The sequence below is a fragment of the Leuciscus leuciscus genome (assembly GCF_965113295.1).
Source record: "Leuciscus leuciscus genome assembly, chromosome: 14".
Lineage (NCBI taxonomy): Eukaryota > Metazoa > Chordata > Actinopteri > Cypriniformes > Leuciscidae > Leuciscus > Leuciscus leuciscus.
Window position 1 is genome coordinate 9,931,200 of NC_138738.1, and position 19,580 is coordinate 9,950,779.

At 36.6% G+C, this 19,580-nt stretch overlaps 2 protein-coding genes across 3 annotated transcripts; one reads left to right on the forward strand and one right to left on the reverse strand.

Annotated features, from left to right (window-relative positions):
- Window positions 1-617: 617 nt before the first annotated feature.
- edem1 (ER degradation enhancer, mannosidase alpha-like 1) lies at window positions 618-12,719 on the forward strand. Its single transcript, XM_082190058.1, has 12 exons — window positions 618-1,209; window positions 1,696-1,768; window positions 5,653-5,756; window positions 6,064-6,235; window positions 6,311-6,494; window positions 7,267-7,441; window positions 7,841-7,961; window positions 8,785-8,955; window positions 9,051-9,124; window positions 9,210-9,306; window positions 9,460-9,621; window positions 11,010-12,719. The coding sequence occupies exons 1-12, from the start codon at window positions 746-748 to the stop codon at window positions 11,097-11,099; spliced, it is 1,887 nt and encodes a 628-aa protein (XP_082046184.1). The 5' UTR covers window positions 618-745; the 3' UTR covers window positions 11,100-12,719.
- On the reverse strand, window positions 11,250-18,558 carry gnat1 (guanine nucleotide binding protein (G protein), alpha transducing activity polypeptide 1). 2 transcript variants are annotated; one of them, XM_082190060.1, is made up of 9 exons: window positions 17,879-18,558; window positions 16,862-16,904; window positions 16,599-16,740; window positions 15,626-15,783; window positions 15,366-15,494; window positions 15,030-15,159; window positions 14,772-14,925; window positions 14,346-14,557; window positions 11,250-14,215 (listed from the first exon to the last, which is right to left on the reverse strand). In XM_082190060.1, the coding sequence occupies exons 1-8, from the start codon at window positions 17,982-17,984 to the stop codon at window positions 14,367-14,369; spliced, it is 1,053 nt and encodes a 350-aa protein (XP_082046186.1). In that variant the 5' UTR covers window positions 17,985-18,558; the 3' UTR covers window positions 11,250-14,215; window positions 14,346-14,366. The 2 variants fall into 2 exon arrangements, with proteins under 2 accessions (XP_082046186.1, XP_082046185.1); XM_082190059.1 differs by having other exon boundaries at window positions 11,250-14,557.
- Window positions 18,559-19,580: the final 1,022 nt, after the last annotated feature.

Here is a 19,580-nt window from a genome sequence, read left to right on the forward strand (position 1 = left end):
TATTAATTATATTATATATATTATGAATTATATTCATTATAATAATATTTCAATAATATTTAATAATAATAATTAAGAGTTATAATTATATGATTAGAATTCGTTACTGAGGGGTTTGCATTGTTTCTAGTTTATGCATATCAACATTTGTTGACGTAACCAACATTCTAATAATGCTACTACTAATATATATATATATATATATTATATTTATAATTAACATTTAAATTTAGAATCTTAAGTGATTTTTTTTAGTCTGTAATGTATTAAGCATAAAGTATTTAACTATTTATTGTAATACTAATTTTATAAAACTTTAATTTAATTAATATATCTTTTTTACTTGTAACATTTAGTATCATTATTAGGTTATAGTAGTAGTGGAGGGGGTAATGGTTAACTGTAGCTGTAGTTACAACTAAACATACAGATAGGACTTTATGTACTCCGTCATTTCACACATGTGATTTTCTCATTGGCTTAGAAATGCAGTTTAGTTAGTTTAGCTGCCACGACATCTCCGCTGCTCACTGCGTGTATGAGTAACGCCTACATTACCCATTCGCCCTCTCCGTCATGACGTTGCCAGTGGCTGACCAATCAGCGTTGAGGACCAGGGAGGGGCTGGTTTGTTGACAGGAAGTGTGTGAGAACTGAAAGCGGGATGAAAACTGTTGACTTTTGCGCTTCGGTAAGTCGCAACGTCGAAGTAAATTATGACTTTTAAGGACGACAGCAGGCAAAGATGCAATGGAGGTCAATAGTCGTGGGTCTTCTTGTTTTAAGAGTGGTGCTAAATTGCGCGGTGTGGCTAGTGTTTGGACTGGGACCCAGCTGGGGCTTTGACTTCCCCATTAAATTCTCGTTCAACTTGCATAAAATTGAACTTCTCAATGATGGCGAGAGAGCCACCGTCAAAACTAACGAGTGGCCACAGCACGTGTACGACCACAGAAACATTCAAGGAAAGACCTGCTCCAAGATTAATGGGAATTCACCAAAGAAATCCTACCTCAGCTTCTTTCAGGAGGGCAGAGATGAATATGACAGAAAGTACAGCTCCTTCCCTGACGAGCTGAAAGTGAAAATGAGGGGAATGGCGCGAGACATGTTTTATTTCGGATATGATAACTACATGAAGTTTGCCTTTCCAAAGGATGAACTTAACCCTATAGCTTGTGAAGGTCGAGGGCCTGACGTGCTCAACCCGTAAGTTAGGCTACTGACTAATCCATATCAACCTTCAAAACGACCATATGTAATGTTTAATTTCATGTTAACTATATGCTTTAGTGAATTCTCAAGAAGAACTGACTGAGAAGATCTTGGCATGACCCGTGTATATGAATTTATATTCATCTACACTTTACAGTCTTTCTTTATTCCCTTTTCTTCCATACATTGTTCCGGAAAAAAAGTTTCCTGTGAATCAAATGCCTGTGTAACAAAAATGTTGCTAATCAAGCTTTTTCCTTTAGTCAGTTGATAACAGGTGAGTAACAAGTAGAAACTTTTCTAGTCAGCCCCAAAGTCTGTGCATAGGAGCCCTTTAAGGCATGGAAAAGGAGAAATATCTCTTTCATATCCAGCACCACAGATTTTTATGGCTTTAATTTATCCCAGTGTATTTGAATAATGGCAGCATATCAAAACCGAATAGACCTAAGGATACATTTGCTTGTGTATTTCTACTAGGTCAAATATCAACATCAACGATGTCCTTGGAAACTACTCCTTGACCCTCATCGATGCTCTTGATACGCTGTTGGTAAGTCGGCCTCTTAAACAGACAGATGACTTAAGGTTAACTTAAAGGTAGGGTAGGCCATTTTTTTTATTAACACTTTTTGTTGTACTGGTTGAAACACTCTTCACATCCTGATAGCAATCAATATTCAGCGATATTACGATTTTTTTATCGTGGACGTTTAAAATGTCTCCACGATCTGCTTTTGAAGAAATATCATAGTATTGTGCTACAGTGCATTCTATCAGTTGCAGTTCTGGTGCCTCTGTCTCAACATACTGTACACGCAACGTACATTCACATCACATATTAATGCAGAGGTAGACTTACACTCACTGGATACTGCAATTCACAAAAGTTCATTATTTGCATGTGCTTTAAAGCCTTGCCAGTTACAAATTTAATTTGCGTGCAGTTCCACTGTTCTAACATGCGCTTTTCTGAGCGCATACACGAAGCTCACGGGCACTAAAAGCCTGTCAAACAGTGCCTGGATACTGGACTAAGTTATCTTTCGAGTCTTATTGCGCTAAAACTGTCAAATACACACAAGCTTTACATAAATACAGTTGATTATGTCTAAAGTGAAAGCAAACATTTGAGAGAAAATCGGGTGCATGTCATATGCGTGTTTATTAGATGTGTGCTGGTCCTAAAGTGACAATAGCCTAATAGTAAACATGCTACCGCTTGTCCTTAGAGGGATAGTTCACCCAAAAATGAAAATTCTGTTATTTACTCACTCTAATGTTGTTCCAAACCTGTATTAATTTCTTTCTTGTGCTGAACACAAAAGAAGATATTTTAAAGAAAGTGGCTCTCCAGACAGTTGCTGGTCCCCATTAGTCTCAGCCTCAGACCGTTGGCTGAACGTCTGATGCATATGGCACACTTTTCTGGAAACACTTCAGGAGTTTCGAAGTCGCGGTCTGATTTGTTGAATTCTACAGGATGTGTGTATCGCATTCTTTATCGGTCCGCCTGGAAACAAATGCCATGACGCCAAAACCCCTCGTGAAAGAAGAAAACCATTGTGTTTACAACTGTGACAGTGAGCGCTTACCAGGATCAACTAAATGCTGGATTTTCAAAAGTATGTGAATTTCGCGGCTCCATTGTTGCAGCAAACTTGCACAACGTTGAGAATGAATAATTTATTAATGCTCACCGGTGTGTTATTGTAGGGACATCGACATTATGTTGTCATGCCCCTAAACATGACGCGGAACAAAACAAACTGTGATTGGTTGCGTTACATGTCAGTCAGACGTCCTCTAGGGCGGTCTTTGGCCAAGAAAAGCTGCCATAGAGTCTAGACCTTCTGCCGTCAGTCTGAAGGTCTTGCTACGCGAGACTAGTGCTGCGTTCCAGTCCACTTTTAGACACACACTTGCGAACTTCCCTAGGCACTTCCCCTTGGGGGAATCCCTACCGCCATTTTGAAGTGCGTTCCACTTCGTGAAGTGAATGAGGGAAGTTTATATAGACAGACCCTCGTTCCCTCGATTTTGACCGATGGAGCGAGTCTACTTCAAATGTACACTTCAGGCACCTATATGTCCCACAATGCAGTACGATTGTGACGTCCCCACAGATCTCATCTAATCACCACCACAACAAACTATATTAATTCTAATTTTTTTTTTTTTAAAACAACCCAAACACACCTATAAACATTTGGATGCTGCATTAAACAAATTCTTAAAGGAATAAAAAAAAAGACAAAAAGAAATCAACTCCATAGCTGATTCCAAGTGATCAAGGGCTTAGGACGTTCCAGTTCAGCCCATTGCAGTTTCCGCCAGTAGTGGGCACTCGTGCAACGTAAGCAATGACGTACATCCGAGTGAACGAGACGGAGGGAAGTTAGCGAGTGAAGGGAATGACAATTTTGGACTGGAACGCAGCACTGGTCCCCCATAGACGTCCATAGTAGGAAAAAGTATGGAAGTCACTACGGACCTGCAACTGTTTGGTTACTTTACAACTGTTTGGTTACTTATTCTTCAAAATAACTTTTATTTTCAACAGAAGAAAAGCTTTCAGGTTTAAAACAACTTGAGAGAGTAAATGATGACAATTTTCTTTTCTTGGCGAAACTATCCTTTTAATGTTAATGAATTAATGTAATGTTAAGAGAAAATCACTCACTGCTCTGAGAACTTTAATAGTGGCTTTAATAAGAATTCAAAGTAATTTTATTTAAAAAAAAACCCAATTATTCTTTGATGAATAGAAAGTTCAAAAGAACAGCATTTATCTGAAATCTAAAGCTTTTGTAACATTAAACACTACCGTTCAAAAGTTTGGGGTCAGTAAGAATTTTAATTTTATTTTTGGGGGAAAGAAATAAAACAAATCAATACTTTTATTCATCAAGGATGAGTTAAACTGATCAAAAGTTACAGTAAAGACATTTATAATGTTAGAAAATATTCTATTTTAAATAAATGCTGTTCTTTTGAACTTTCTATTCATCAAAGAATTTTGAAAAAAATGTGTACACAACTGTTTTCAACATTGATAATAATGAATGTTTCTTGAGCATCAAATCATCATATTAGAATGATTTCTGAAGGATCAGCTGACACTGAAGACTGGAGTAATGATGCTGAAAATTCAGCTTTGATCACAGGAATAAATTACAGTTTAAAATATATTAAAATAGAAAACAGTCATTTTAAATTGTTATAATATTTCACAATATTACTGTTTTTTTTTTATTTTTTTTTTTATCAAATAAATGCAGCCTTGGTGAGCAGAAGATACTTCTTTTAAAAACATAAAAAAATCTTACTGACCCCAAACTTTTGAACTGTAGTGTAGGTCATCCGGGTACTTTTTGCCTCCTCTTGGTATGAGTACTGTGAATTTAGACATACTACTTTTGTCACTTACTGTTTTTCGCCTAGTGTAGAGTAGGGAAGTATGTGAGATTTTGGATGAACCATGCTGCATTCACGCCATGTCATTTCTGTAATTATGAGATGGCAACCTGAGACTTTCTATCCAGAGCTGATCTCAGACTCAGTTTTTTGCTTTTCTTTGTCAACGCTATCAATGCCGAAATGAATCTGCACTCTGCTCTGTGCGTTCATGTGTTTAGAAGGAGGTGTGGCATTGGAGACGCTCTGAAGGGAAGGTGGGATCTCATGCTTTCAAAGCTAGCTTGCTATTGCTAGCCTCTCCGAAATTGCCTACCCTACCTTTAAGGTTAAATCAGTTCTATTTAATTCTCAAGAGTTAGAAATAATTAGTTGACACTGATAATTGTACAAACCTTTTAGTTTAAGTATTTTTTTGTCTTTCTTACTATTAGTAAATTGTTTTGGGATTTTTGACAAATTTTGCAACAAAAATCAGCTGAACTGCTGAATAGTATAATCTTCTAAAAATTAAATAATTTGAGCCGTTCTGTTTATAGTCCTAAAATCCAGAACAGATTTAGCATTTTTGAGCCATGGGTTCCCTCCCATAGATGCTGGTTTATGATTTATAAGTAAAATAAGGTCTGCGTTTTGTATTACTTAGAGACATTCACATTTTATTCTACAACACAAATTACAGTTGTTTTTTTTAAACTCTTACTAAATCTTTTTCTGCTCATGTTTCATGAAAAGGCCCATTATTTATCCTTTACCTCATGAGAAGAGAAAGAGGGAGTAGCTGTTTTATGTGTGTCCCAGTACACAACCTTGAATTTATCTGCACTTATGATTAACTTTCAGTTATCTAGTAAACAAAAACAAAAAATCCACATCAACAGCTGAACAAACTGTGTGGCTATTAATTACAGAAAATCTCAGGAATTCCTCACTTCCGTGTCACCTCAGCTTAATTCAGGTCTACATCATATGTACATGGATGCATAATGTACTCCCATGTTTTTTTTTCCATTTCTGCAGGTGCTTGGAAATGTGACCGAGTTCCATCGAGCTGTTAAGCTGGTGATTGAGACGGTGTCTTTTGACAAGGACTCCACTGTTCAAGTCTTTGAGGCCAACATCAGGTGCAGTATTTCACTCTTTTATTCAGTCCGTCAACACCCTCACAAGTCGATTAGTTGATAAAGGAATCCTATCCATTCCCATTCAATCATTGTATGGAAATAAGAAGTGTTCTCCTTTTGTGTTCTATGAATAAATTTTTTTTTATAGAGCTTTGTCATTTTGACAAAACAAACCATTTTTGTAATAGAACAATTTGGCTGATCTGCTACGGTTCTATTCACACTTTCAAATAAAGTGAGAAGTGTGTTCAAAACAGCATCTTTGTTGTTAACCAGGAAGTAACTGAAATAAATGTTCCCTTTTCAGAATTCTTGGCAGTTTGATCTCATCCCATATTCTGCTGACTGACCCACTGCATCCTTTTGGGGACATAGGGCTAAAGGACTATGACAATGAGCTACTGCACCTGGCACATGACCTTGCTGTTCGACTGCTACCTGCCTTTGAGAACACTAGCACAGGCATCCCCTATCCCAGGGTCAGGCCCACGTACATAGACATGGCCTAGTTTTTGCTGCATTTGACATTTGTATCTTACCATGGTTTTGTGCAGGTGAATTTAAAGAAAGGTGTTCCTCCTGACAGCATTAATGAGACGTGTACAGCAGGGGCGGGTTCTCTGCTCGTGGAGTTTGGCATTCTTAGCCGTCTGATTGGCGACTCCACATTTGAATGGGTCGCCCGGCGGGCTGTTAAAGCTCTGTGGAACTTGAGAAGCAATGAAACTGGGCTGTTGGGTAAGTGGTTGCATTTTTGGTCTGTTTTAGGATACATTCAGGCTGCAGGCAAAAGTGGTTAGTGGCTAGGCAAAAGTTTTTTTGTTTGTTTTTTGCTTATATGTGAGACAGATCTTTTTTTTGTGTCAACAGTGTGAACAGCACAAACCACATGGAACCTTTTTGATTCTGATTTGGGTCACTTCCATATGGGGTCCTAAATCAGATACGAGTCTAATGTTTTGCAATGCGACCTCAGTCTGAATGGTCATGCAACATTTATGTCACTCTAGATCAACACTATGATTTATATGATTCTACATACCGGTATTTGTTTGGTCACTCAGTGAATATGGAAGACTGCAGCAAAGTCTATAACTATATGAGAAAAACTTTGCTCTCTTCCTCATCTGTGTCCTCCTTTTCACCTGCGCACAAATTCACTGGCTTCCTTAGCACAAAACGCCTTAAAAGAATGTGTAAATCCTGACTTCAGTAACCTCTGTTTACGTCTGTATGACAGTCTGTGTGCCATCTTTGTTATTGTTCTTTTGTGCGTGCGGGTCAGTTCAGGATCGTGACCTGTTTACATTCAAATCTGATATTGGCCACATTTAAAAAATAATGTGAACAGCCAAACAAAAAAATTGAACACTAATGCTTGCAGTGTGAAGTCCTTCCTTAAACAATAACTACAGACCTTTTCTTTTTATTTTGTTTTGGATCCAGTATCTTTAATTTGTGATCACATGTCTTTGTCTGACCATTGATGATCCTTATGTCCCTTTTCCAGGGAATGTGGTGAACATTCAGACTGGTCAGTGGGTGGGGAAGCAGAGCGGACTTGGTGCCGGCATGGACTCATTCTACGAGTACCTCCTCAAGTCTTACATCTTATTTGGAAAGAAGGAAGATTACATGATGTTCTCTGCAGCTTACGAGAGCATTCAGAGCCACCTGAGAAGAGGGTGATTATAAACATGTGCATGTGACCACAGCTGTTTGTGTCTGCAGTTTGAGCTTTACAAAGACCAAAGGAGTTTGCATGTGGGTGTCTAACCACCTGCAGATAAAGTGTGTCACTTGGAATTTTTGGTTGTTTGGCATGGTTTGCAGCCAATGAGTGTATTGCTTGCAAGTTAATTTATTATAACCGTTCTTGCATGTGAATGTGTCATTCAGATTGGACTAACATTTCAAGGTTTTTATTCATTTTCTATAACTACACAGTTATGCAGAAGTTTTAGCGTGACACTTTCACCTCACACCTCAGGGTGTGCATTAATGAATTCTTATTAAACTATTGTAATGCTTTTGTTGACACATCCTGGTTCTAATTGTGCACATGTTTTTTTTTACTTTTACAGAAGAGCGGCGTGTAATGAAGGAGAGGGTGACCCACCACTGTATGTGAATGTGAACATGTTTAATGGGCAGATCATGAACACATGGATTGACTCTCTGCAGGCATTCTTCCCTGGACTACAGGTCTAAAACGTGTCTTAATTGTCTCCTGCTTCTCTCGTTCAATCTCTCTATTGTCTTTATTTAATCTAAGTACAGTACATTCTAAATACAGTATAGCCTTAGTTCTTAAGTACTCAATTTTTTACCCCATAAAAAATGTGGTAACACTTTACAATAAGGACTCATTTAACAATTAGGAATACATTTGTTCCAATATTTATTAATCTTAAATAATAAAAATCTAGCTGTTCATTATTTGTTCATGTTAGTTCACAGTGCATTAACTAATGTTAACAAATACAACATTTGATTTTAACAATGTATTAGTAAATGTTGAAATATATACTTATATAATTAATAAGATTAATAAATTCTGTAGAAGTATTGTTCATTCTTTGTTCAGTTAACTAATGAAACCTTACTGTAAAGTGTTACCAAAAATGTTCTAAAATCTAGTATTATGTCATTATTATAAGCAATAACTTACATTACCGTTCAAAAGTTTGGGGTCGTTAACCCCTAAAATATTTTGTCGTTAACTTAGCAACCATTTGCTCCCTATTTAGAGTGCTTTAAAGAGGCTCTGTGTGAGGATTTGTTTCTATTTCATCTGAAGTAGCTGCCTATGAATAAGAGAGCTATTGTCTTGGTGATAAACATTAACTTTCTGATCTAATATGAAAATCCAGTTGTTCAACTAATTGAACAGTGTTTCAGTTATATCTGTGGAATCTACTTGACTCAAGTGCATACAAAAATGGACCAAACTAGACCTGCTGATAGCCTTTTTCCATTGTTCATTAACCAGGGTTTCTAACCAGGTGCACACATTTCTGTTGCTCAGGTTTTGAATGGAGATGTTGAAAACGCCATTTGCCTTCATGCCTTCTACTATGCAATCTGGAAGCGTTTCGGGGCTCTTCCTGAGAGATACAACTGGCAGCTTCAGGCCCCAGATGTCCTCTTCTACCCTTTAAGACCTGAACTAGTGGAATCCACATACCTGCTCTATCAGGTACAAACCTTTTCTAACTGCTCTTTTTCGATTATAACCAGATTTTTAGACCGCAGCATTACAGTATAATTACCGATGAACTTGACTTTCTACAGGCAACCAAGAATCCTTTTTATCTTCACGTTGGGATGGACATCCTTGAAAGCCTCGAAAAAAATACCAAAGTCAGGTATGTGGATTAAAATGTCAGGAAGTGATTTGATTGGGATGCTGGTATTTTCTCAAGACAGATGTTTTGTTTGACTGCTTCTCAGGTGTGGTTATGCCACTCTCCATCATGTGGTGGATAAGTCCAAAGAAGATCGCATGGAGAGTTTCTTCCTCAGTGAAACCTGCAAATACCTTTTTTTGGTTAGTTTTCTGTTTCTATATGCTCTCCCTTTAAAAAATGTTCTATTCTCACTTAAATCTTATAGTTTAAATTTATAAACTATAAACATGGTCAGTCAAGTTTTATGCTGCTGCCACGTCAATCACTAAATTATATTTTACAATCCTTTACAGCTCTTTGATGAAGACAACCCGCTGCACAAGTCTGAGAATAAGTACATCTTCACTACAGAAGGCCATATAGTGCCGATAGATCAACGCTTCAGGGAGAAAAGTTGGGAAGAGCAATTCCCATGTGAAGAGCCCAACAAAGAGCCCCCAGCCAACATAAGCAACGTAAGCAATTGGTTTAATAGACACTAGCAGTCCTCCCACTTATGAATATGAATTATAGTGGCGATCTCAATGAATCTTTTGAGTCATATATGAATGCAACGTCTTTAATCAGAAAGTCTTTTTTCGTTTATTAAATTTGTTTAGGTGCAAGTTAATTAAGTCAGCTTGTCCAGTCAATTATATGCTCCTTCACAACCTGCCCTTTAAAGACATTCACTTAAATGCTGATTTTCTCTTGCTACAGGCAAAAAACACCAAAAACAACAAGTCACCTTATTTATGAAAGGAGGGAGTCAGTGCTTGGAAGTGAATGATGATTAATTCACTGAAAAGAGTTGCTTGCGACTGCAATAATAGTGAAATTATGTGAATTAAAGGGGTCATGATATTTTTTATTATTTTAATGTTTCTTGAGGTTTACTTATAATGTTAATAAGTTTTTATACGCACACAAAACAATACAAACAAAAATATATATGCAGAAAAATGAATATTTTCACCCTCATTCTGACTGTTTTTAAGGGGCTGCTCCTTTAAGGCTTGCCAGTTAAGGGCAACTGTTATGATTGGCTAATATCACTGCATAGAAAACAATATCAACGCCCACTTGCTATTGCACATGAGTAAGTGTTTTGAAAACATTATCCACTAAGACAAAGCATTCTGAAATCATTTACTTCAGGTTTGTGATGCAGCTGTTGTCAGATCCAATACAGTTGGGTGCTTCATCTCCATTACACTGTGCCTCGTTTACAAAACAAAATGCTCCGAACTAATATATATATTCCTCAGATGCTATCCGGGACTCCATCAAAAACCATCCACTTGTTTCCGATGCTGTGATCCTTCTGAAGACTGTAGAGAGATGCAAACGAGCTGTTTAAACTAGACGCTGTTTAAACTAAACTAGATGTCAGCCGTTAAGACACTGAATGTCGGTGGGCGGGGCCTATCATGCGATGATGTATATCCATTTGTTGAGGTCCTGCTCTGCAGGCAGTCATATGCAAATGTATGTGTGATGTCACAGATCTCGCATCTAGATAAATCTCGCAGCAAGATAAATGCCTTGTTTGTACTGAGGATATTTTAAGCTCTGAAAATGGCAGAATGCTTTAACGGTACGAATACCTCTTATATGTCAAAAGATCAAGGCAAATTTGATCATGTCATGACCCCTTTAATTTATATTTCTTTTTAATTAACAAATTACAATTAGCCACTACCAGATTTTTTTACATTTATTTTTAGCTTCTTGGGATACATTTTCAAATGTTAAAATATAATTTCAGTATTAAAGTGTTTAATCGGGTATTTTGTTAGTGACAGTATGAAATCTTAAAAGTGGTCATAGAAATAAGAATGACATATTTTCATTTGTCCAATAGTGTGAAAGGATTTCCGAAGAGAGACGTTATGGCCTTCCTCTAAAGAGCATGTACATGAGGCAAATCGACCACATGGTGGGGCTGTCCTGACATCAGTCCTGCTCCCTGGAGGTCTCAGCACCTACAAACCCCCTGGAGGGGTTCAATAACTCTCCCATCAGATAACTTTGCAGTCTCTTTTTGCACATGGAGTGGCAAGGTATTTGGTCAACAAATCAACCAGTATGTTTTGTTGTGGCGTTGTATTATTATTATGTTTTGACATGAAAGTGTCATTCTTAAGCTGGACCAGGTGTTTGGGTTTGGTTACATATTCAGATCCAGCCAGCAAAGTCCACAGCATAAAAAAAAAAGCACATTCAGGGAAGTTTGGCTCTTCAGAATCGTAAAAATCAATCACAAAACTGTTTTTGATTCCTAAGGTTGATCGCCTTCTGCGCAACGAGTGTGTTACATGTTTTCTTCAGTGCCATATATAATGAAACTTGACCTAGTATTATTAAGGGCTCTAATGGGTTGACAGATGGTATGCATGTTTCAATTTTCTTCTCAAGGAACAAGCATTCAAATAAGCTTTATACTAGAAAAACATATGTCTTTCAGCAACACACACAACAGATGGGCTTCATTTATTACAAATCAAACTGCATTCTGATGACTTTTTCACTTTGCAATTTTACACATTCTTCATTGTTAATTTTGTGCCTTGGTTTGCAAGGTGTAGAACACTGTGGCCTATTTAAATTTTTTATTTTATTTGCATGATTCCATATTTCCAACCGTACCCATTCTGATGTTGCTGTCACTGTATTGTGATAAAATTGGAAAGGTTTTATGTAGCATACATGTTTGGTAAGTTTGAAATCTCCACTCATTCATGTATTTTGACAGAGCAAACCTCATAATTTGGTACATTTTGCACAGCGGGTCGAGGAAGTGCCGTAGATTCTCTCTCAATTAGGTCTAGTAATTAGTCTTCACTCTTCTATTTTGTGTTTAAACAAACAAGAAAACGATTACATGCATTAATGTAAAAATGTTCTTGGACCAAATATGACAACATTTAACAAAAACATGTGCCTTTAACAAATTTCATTTTCATTTTTCTTCAGTCCTCAGGATCAGTAGTTTGCCATGATGCAGTCACTCAAGAGGTGATAATATGCATGTAATGTGTCAGTAACATTGTTAAAGTTTTCTCTTTTAATGCTTGGATGTCATTGCATATGTTTTCTGAACAAAAGTCGTAAATAAGGGATTCTGAGAATGATCATTGTGCTGATGAGAGAAGAATTACTTTCTTTGGTATTACAGATTGTTTCCTTGGGGCACGTATGGAGGATACTCTCAGTAATTAGGGGTTGATATTTATTCCAAATTGGTTTTTATCAAAAACAAGTGTTCTAATTAAAGTTTATTAGATTCATGTTGTTCTGCTTGTTGATTTTATTGTGATTAAAGAGACAAAGGTGGATGTCTACACTGTGCATTTTATCAAATCAAAATTAAAACCATGACTTGGCAAAACTGTTTGATAGTCTAACTTGATTGAGTTGAAACTTCAGAAGGCACAACATAGAATCAGTGTGTTTGGTACTGTACAATCATTCTATTAAACATAATTGAAACTGTAAAAATGCTTTGAATATTTGTAACACTGTATTTCAAAGCCATTGGAACAGATCCATTAATAAACTTGGATAAAGTGGTGTTAATGGGCTTTACTTTTGCAGGTTGTGCTCGCAAATCATCTGTGGTGTATTTTCAGTTAAAACTACACACACACTCTGGGGACATCTTGTAAAAAGGGGCATAATAGGTGCCCTTTAACACTTAATTTTTATGAATAATAATTAATTTGATTTCATTTATATTAATTATTTTTATATCTATAAAGGTATGTGTGTATATATATATATATATATATATATATATAATAAAAATCTATATTAATAAATCAAATAATTCTTAAAAAAAAAGAATGTTAAGCTAGTAAATAATGTGTAGCTTGTTTTCCCAATTTAAGCTGTTCATGGGTTTGCATTCTGCCAGACACTTGAAAGACAAAAATACATCATGTTCAGTCTTTTCTACAGAAGCTTTATTCGTTCAATTTACATTTACATGGTTGGTTCTGGTTTTGCAGTCAATTGTGCCATTTTAATCAATATTCGCTGTTGTAATTTAATCATTGCACTCAAAAACCGTTCGTTGTCTCACAGCTAACTAACTGTGCTCCTGAGCTAAGCATCTTATTGAAATATTATTACAAGCTATCTTTTCATCAAAGTTATCCATCTTACATAAAGATTCGGATCATGGGACATAACATGATATAACTCCTCTGTAAATAACACAGAACATTGCATCCCAGTAAAGTTTTCTCAATCAGCTTAAAGGGTAACTAAACGCCTGGTCAGAGCCTGACTCCACCAACTGGCAATATTTATGCCCAGTGGCGTCTCTCTGTAGGCAAGAGCGTGGTTAGCTGGTCCCCTCTGACGTCACAGGGCACCACAACTTTCAATAGGAAAATTCAACTGCAGTAGCCACTGTTCAACCTGAAGAGGGCAGCACTCTTTTTTACACCATAAATTGTATAATTAAAACACTTTAAACCCAAATGTCAAAACAATTACTTGAATCAATGAACAGCATTAATAAAGCCACAGTCTTACAGATCATTAACTAAAAAAAAATTGTTTTTAGGGTTTAGTTACCCTTTAAAAGTATGAACTTTACACAGTAACTGCTATAACTGAAATACTATCTGGACTTCATAATGTGTGCTCTTGCAAAACATTATGCTGAAGTGCATATGCAGGTGTTTCAGAAGTTTAGTTGTTTGGTTTGCAGCTGCATGTAGTTGCAAATCTACAGGATAAATCACTGCGAAAAACTAATAGGGCCAAACACCAAACACCCTCATAAGGGCCGGTTCTTCAAGCAGGGTGATGCTGCGTGTGTTGTTATATATGACTTGCTGCAATGAATATGTATTAGGCTCTGATATTGAATTAAATGCAGTGTTTAATCAAATTTATAACAATATAATTTTCTTCTTCCAGATGCAATCAATTCAATTCCCTTGTGTGTGTGTTTTTGTGTTTGGTTATGTGTGCATGCATTGGATAATCCCACATTACCCAGGGAGGAAAACAAGGAGGGGCAATGGGTCAGTATTGGGTTTTGTTGATTTAGACACTCTGTAAAAGAAGAGACGTTTTAATTATACACATATAGAAATTGTACTGATTTTTGATATGCTTTTAAACAATAATACATTAATTATTTACTATACTGTTAATATATTATATTGTATGGTATTATATTCACCTCTTCTCACAAATGGCTTGTTTAGAAGAGACCGCAGTCTTTGAGATTTTCTTTGATGATAATGTCTGTTACGGCATCGAACACAAACTTGACGTTCTCTGTGTCTGTGGCACAGGTCATGTGGGAGTAGATTTCTTTGATATCTCGTCGCAAGTTCAGATCCAAGAACTGCAGCTTGATGTAGTTACCAGCATCCTCAAAGGTGTTGGGACCTGACAGAGGCATGCATTATATTTTTAGCGTAGTTTTGCATATCATATGACAGAAATAGAAGCCTAATTTTGACATTTGGTTTTGTTCCATGATAGATCCTCACTGAAAATGTATTGATATTCAGAGTTAAATTGTCTGGTTTAATGCCTATTTGAAGAACATTTATGTTAAAGAATCAAGCTTCTGTTTTTGTTTCTGATTTTGAGGTCTCACCATCATAATCAGGGAAGCACATGCTCAGATGAGCTTTCTTGATCTTCTCCAGGAAGACATCCTTTTTGTTGAGGAAGAGTACAATGGATGTGGCGGCAAAGTAACGGTGGTTACAGATGCTGTTGAACAGGTGGAGACTCTCATGCATTCGGTTCTTTGGTTGAAAGGACAAGATAAACAGGTTGCTAAAATGCACAAAAGTAATACTGTAGTTCATGTAGTTGGGGTTTCATTCTTGGACCACAAATGGCAACCTACCACTTCATCATCCTCCACCAGCACCATGTCGTATGCGCTCAGTGCAGCGATGAAGATGATACAGGTCACACCCTCAAAGCAATGGATCCACTTCTTCCTCTCTGAGCGCTGACCGCCCACATCAAACATCCTGCAGACCAACATCAGTTAACATGGCATTGGTGTCCATTTAAGCTTATTCAATTGTTCTTGAAACTTTAACATTGTTAAACTTCTTTTTTTTTTTTTTTGCTTTGATTCTCTAGAAGATGATGATGGTCATTGGGCAGTTGAACTTCATGCCATTGTTGTCATTATGAAGGCTCTTTGTATTTTATATGACTTTGTTTAGAGTACCTGAAGTTGAGATCCTTTAAGCCGAACATGGTCTCGATGATACCGGTGGTCTTCACTCTTGATCGCAGGACGTCCTGTTCAGTAGGGACATAGCCAGGCTGGATCAACCTCTCCAGGTCACGCAGATAGCTTGGAGATAGAGTAAGAGAATCAATACAATATTTCCCTATTCTTAATAATTCAAAGATAATTTGATCATGGACATTAAAGCCTTGCTAACTGGCATTTAATGCTTTAAAAGACTAATTCGAGGTCCATACTATCCGGCAGAGTCGTTGAGCTGGTATTCGGAGGCTCTATCAAAGCACGCCTGGATGCCCGAGTCCTTCCACAACCTCAGGATGATGTCTGCCAGCTCCTTGGGCATGGTGCCTTCCTCGATGGTGTCCGCTAAGTGCATCAGCTTCCTTCCATCATCCTGCAACAAACAGATCAAATCAGCTGGATCTAAAAATGTGTACAATCCTTCTTCATGATTTAATATCTCTTTCTTTTAATAGTCTCTTTCAGATGTCTATCATTCATGACCTCTCCTAATAATCTAATTTTATAAATTATGTACAATTATCTTTTGTTGTATAATCTGACAAATGTGCTATCAAATTTGCTTTCATGGTTTTGATAAAAGAACAATTGGCAGGAGATTAAAACAAAATAATGAAACTCCTTAGAGTTACAGTACTATAGAGTGAATTTGGTTAATCTGAGGACACCTACACATTTTTACATGGGTGCAACTCTTTATTTTACAGTCCTCTTTTGCATGCACATTCTATGTACTTATTGTAGTAATGACACTAACTGGGTAATAACTAGGTTCTAACCCTGAAGCTACACCTAAACCTGACCTTAACCCATGGAGTTATCTTACATTACACAGTAATCTCGTGGGTAAGTACACTGTGAGTACATTGAAAGTGCACGTACTGTAAAATAACATGCAAAACAAGTGTTTTGCAATACAGCATGAGTGCAAAAAGTACAGTACATATTCGTTTTGAGTAGTTAAACACAACTGATATATTTTTGCACAAGGAGCATGAACAATACCATGGTGTTTTGGACATGTACTGTACATTGGTAATACAATACCTGAAATAACCTAGGTGTACCATCATTCAGTACTTTGGTATTACCATCTGATATCATAATTGTGCCATGGTATCACCAACGATATATTCCATACTTTAACCTATTTATTTCTATAAATGACTAATGAATGCTGTAGAGCACCTGTGCAGCAGTGTCTCCATAGGAAATGTTGAGTGTGGTCATGGCCTTCACAACGGCCAGGATAGACTGCAGGGTGTTGCTGTAGATGATGACAATGAACTCCATAGACTCTTCAAGGGTGTAACCATCTTGGTGAATAATTCTGTGATGGAAAATAATGGACATTTAATTGTTATTTGTTGGTTATGATATAAAAGAGCACTGAACATTAATCATTAATGAGGATAGTCTCATGTAATACTTTTTGTTTTCTCAGCACTTACTTCATCTGTTTGACAATTGTGCTTTTTCCCGACTCACCAGCACCTGAACGGAAAATCATCATGGATTAAGGATTATCAAGGTTATTTCATTTGTACACATATATATTGTTTAAACGTTTGGGGTTGGTAAGATTTTAAAACGCTTTTAAAATATCTCTCACCAAGGCTGCATTTATTTGATCAAAAATCACAGTAAAAACTGTAATATTGTTAAATATTTACAATTTAAACAAAATGTAAAATAACTTGTGTGTGTGTATATATATATGCAATTTTTAACAAAAATATAAAACAATTTACAGTATGTTATACAGTATACATCTGACCTCCAGGTCTGCTGACACCCGGTTAAAAACCATAGATCTACATTGAGCCGGTGTTTTGAGGGGTAAAACCCTCAGTGAACTACTGAGATTTGTAGATGTTTTTTTAGAACAGTCGCACAGTAATATTTGATTTATTTTGGCATGAATATGAGAATTAATGCCGGAATACATCCTCCTTCTCTCCTCTGTCTTTGTTTATCTTTTGGTGGATTACATTAAGAGGCTTGAGGCTTATTATTATTGTCTTAAGCCCCTTCAAGCTTGATGTCCCATAACCCTGACCCACATCACTTCACGGACAAAGACACAGGCAGTTATGAATGTATATGCATACTTGAAAAATGTTTTGAAATATTACATTTAGATATTGAGATGTAGAGACTTTTATAAACCGTGCGGTCAATTTTGTGTCTTCAGTTTATTTAGCTCCACTTTGGTTGAATTTCAGTAAGACGTCCAAGCTTTTTTCTTGTATTTAAGCTTAAGATATCTAATACTCCTTTCATATCGCAAAAATATATGAATAAAATGTCGTTCATAATCTTTATGGTCACAACATGAAGTCATTGCCTGTTTATTATGAGGTTTTAAATGGGAAGGCTACACAACAAATCTGCAATAGGCCTATACCATTTTCCAAATCTAGCAAGTTAGCTGTTCTTCATGTTTTGACTTGAAAATGCGTTGTTACCTAGCAGCAGAAGTTTGACGGTCCTGGCATCTTTGTCGGCATCATCTTTCAGCTTCCTCTCTAGCTCCCTGGAGTGCTTCTCCTCGGCGCTCGCCCCGGCCCCCATACTGACTCTTGATCAGGGAAAAGAAGTCCTTCTGGATGACCACTCGCTTGCCCAGAGGCCTCCAGGTGCTGTCGACGATACAGCTCACACCTCAACTGGATCTTGGTGATCTGATCAATTGTTTTGAGTCTTAGAGGGATTTTGGGGATGTCTCTGACCACCTGGGTTGGTGGGGCCAATGAAGAACAAGGACAGAAGGCGTTCAGAGCGTGGAGAGGTCATCCAACCTCAGATTTAAGGAGAAGGTGCTGTGCTCAGCAAAAGGTGATAAGCTGTCGGTGTCTTCACGAGCACATTAAAAAGGACTGTGTGAGTGGTAAAATGTGATGCTACGAATGTTACAATTGTTGTTTTGCTATTCAAGAAAAGGCAGAAAAGTAAATGGGTCTCATAAATGATTGTATATTTGTCTGCCATCTCAGTTTTCTATCTTTATTTTCTGTTGAAAATATGCTTGACATCATGAAAGAAAATTGCGTCTGTTTGGCTTTTTCTAAAATAGCCAGAAGTTTTTTTTAAGAAAACGACTGAATGTGAAGGTGTTCTGCAATCTCCATGAGTAATTCTAATCTCACCGTCCCACTGTAGTCATCAGAATCAGTTTCCACATAGTGTACAGTGTGCAGCGCAGCGTTTAAAGAGCTTTAGTCTTTTACCTGACAGCTCATTGACCCCAATCTGAAGATTGATACATTTTAATCCTCAGGCATCACAGGTAACAGAGACAAAGAAACAGGAACGCTTTTTTTTTTTAGGTACTTCATTATTAGCAATTCATTTGATGTCTCAATGTTCTGAGAGTATGCCTGAAAGAACCATTTATGCACATAACGTTTAATTATATGATCACATTTATCATAGTAAACATTTAACTTAAAGATCAATCTAAAAAACGACTACCAAGAAAGCTTTTCATTGGCTACACTGGGTTAAAAATGTGTTCGCATAAATCTGAGAATTAATTGGACATTCTTAGGAGCTGGTGCAATTTGTGCAACATTTTTACAGAACCGTCACATTATTTGATAGATTTATCTGGGTTTAGTTTGTAATGCAAAAATAATTTTGAAATAAAGTGGGGATTTTTTTCAACTTTGACAATTTGCATGTCACAATAACATTATGCTTCTTAAAATGCTTTTTTGAAAGAATTTTTTTTTCAACTCAGTGATCAGAATAGTTATTACTTTAATATTTTATTTTAAGGTGTCCTTGTTACAGTGTAATTATACATTTAAGTACTGAGTAATATTAATTAGTATGTACTTGCTATATAATTAGGGTTAGGGTTTGGTAAGTTTGGTTTAGTTGCTTAATTATGCATAATTTACTGCTTTTACAATAGTAAGTACATATGTAACAAGGACACAGGTACCTTTTTTTTTTTTTTTACTTGACAATATTTACATATATTGACAAAATTATATGGTATGGTGTGATGACATTTGCTAATTAAGACAGTTTTTTAGTATTAATAGTAAAGAAAATAAAATTTTCAGGCACAAATCATAAATGTTATTGTGAATGACCATAATGTGAAGTTCGGTTCATAAAATATGCAAATCAACAGCTTCCTTAATCCACTTTTGGTGTAAA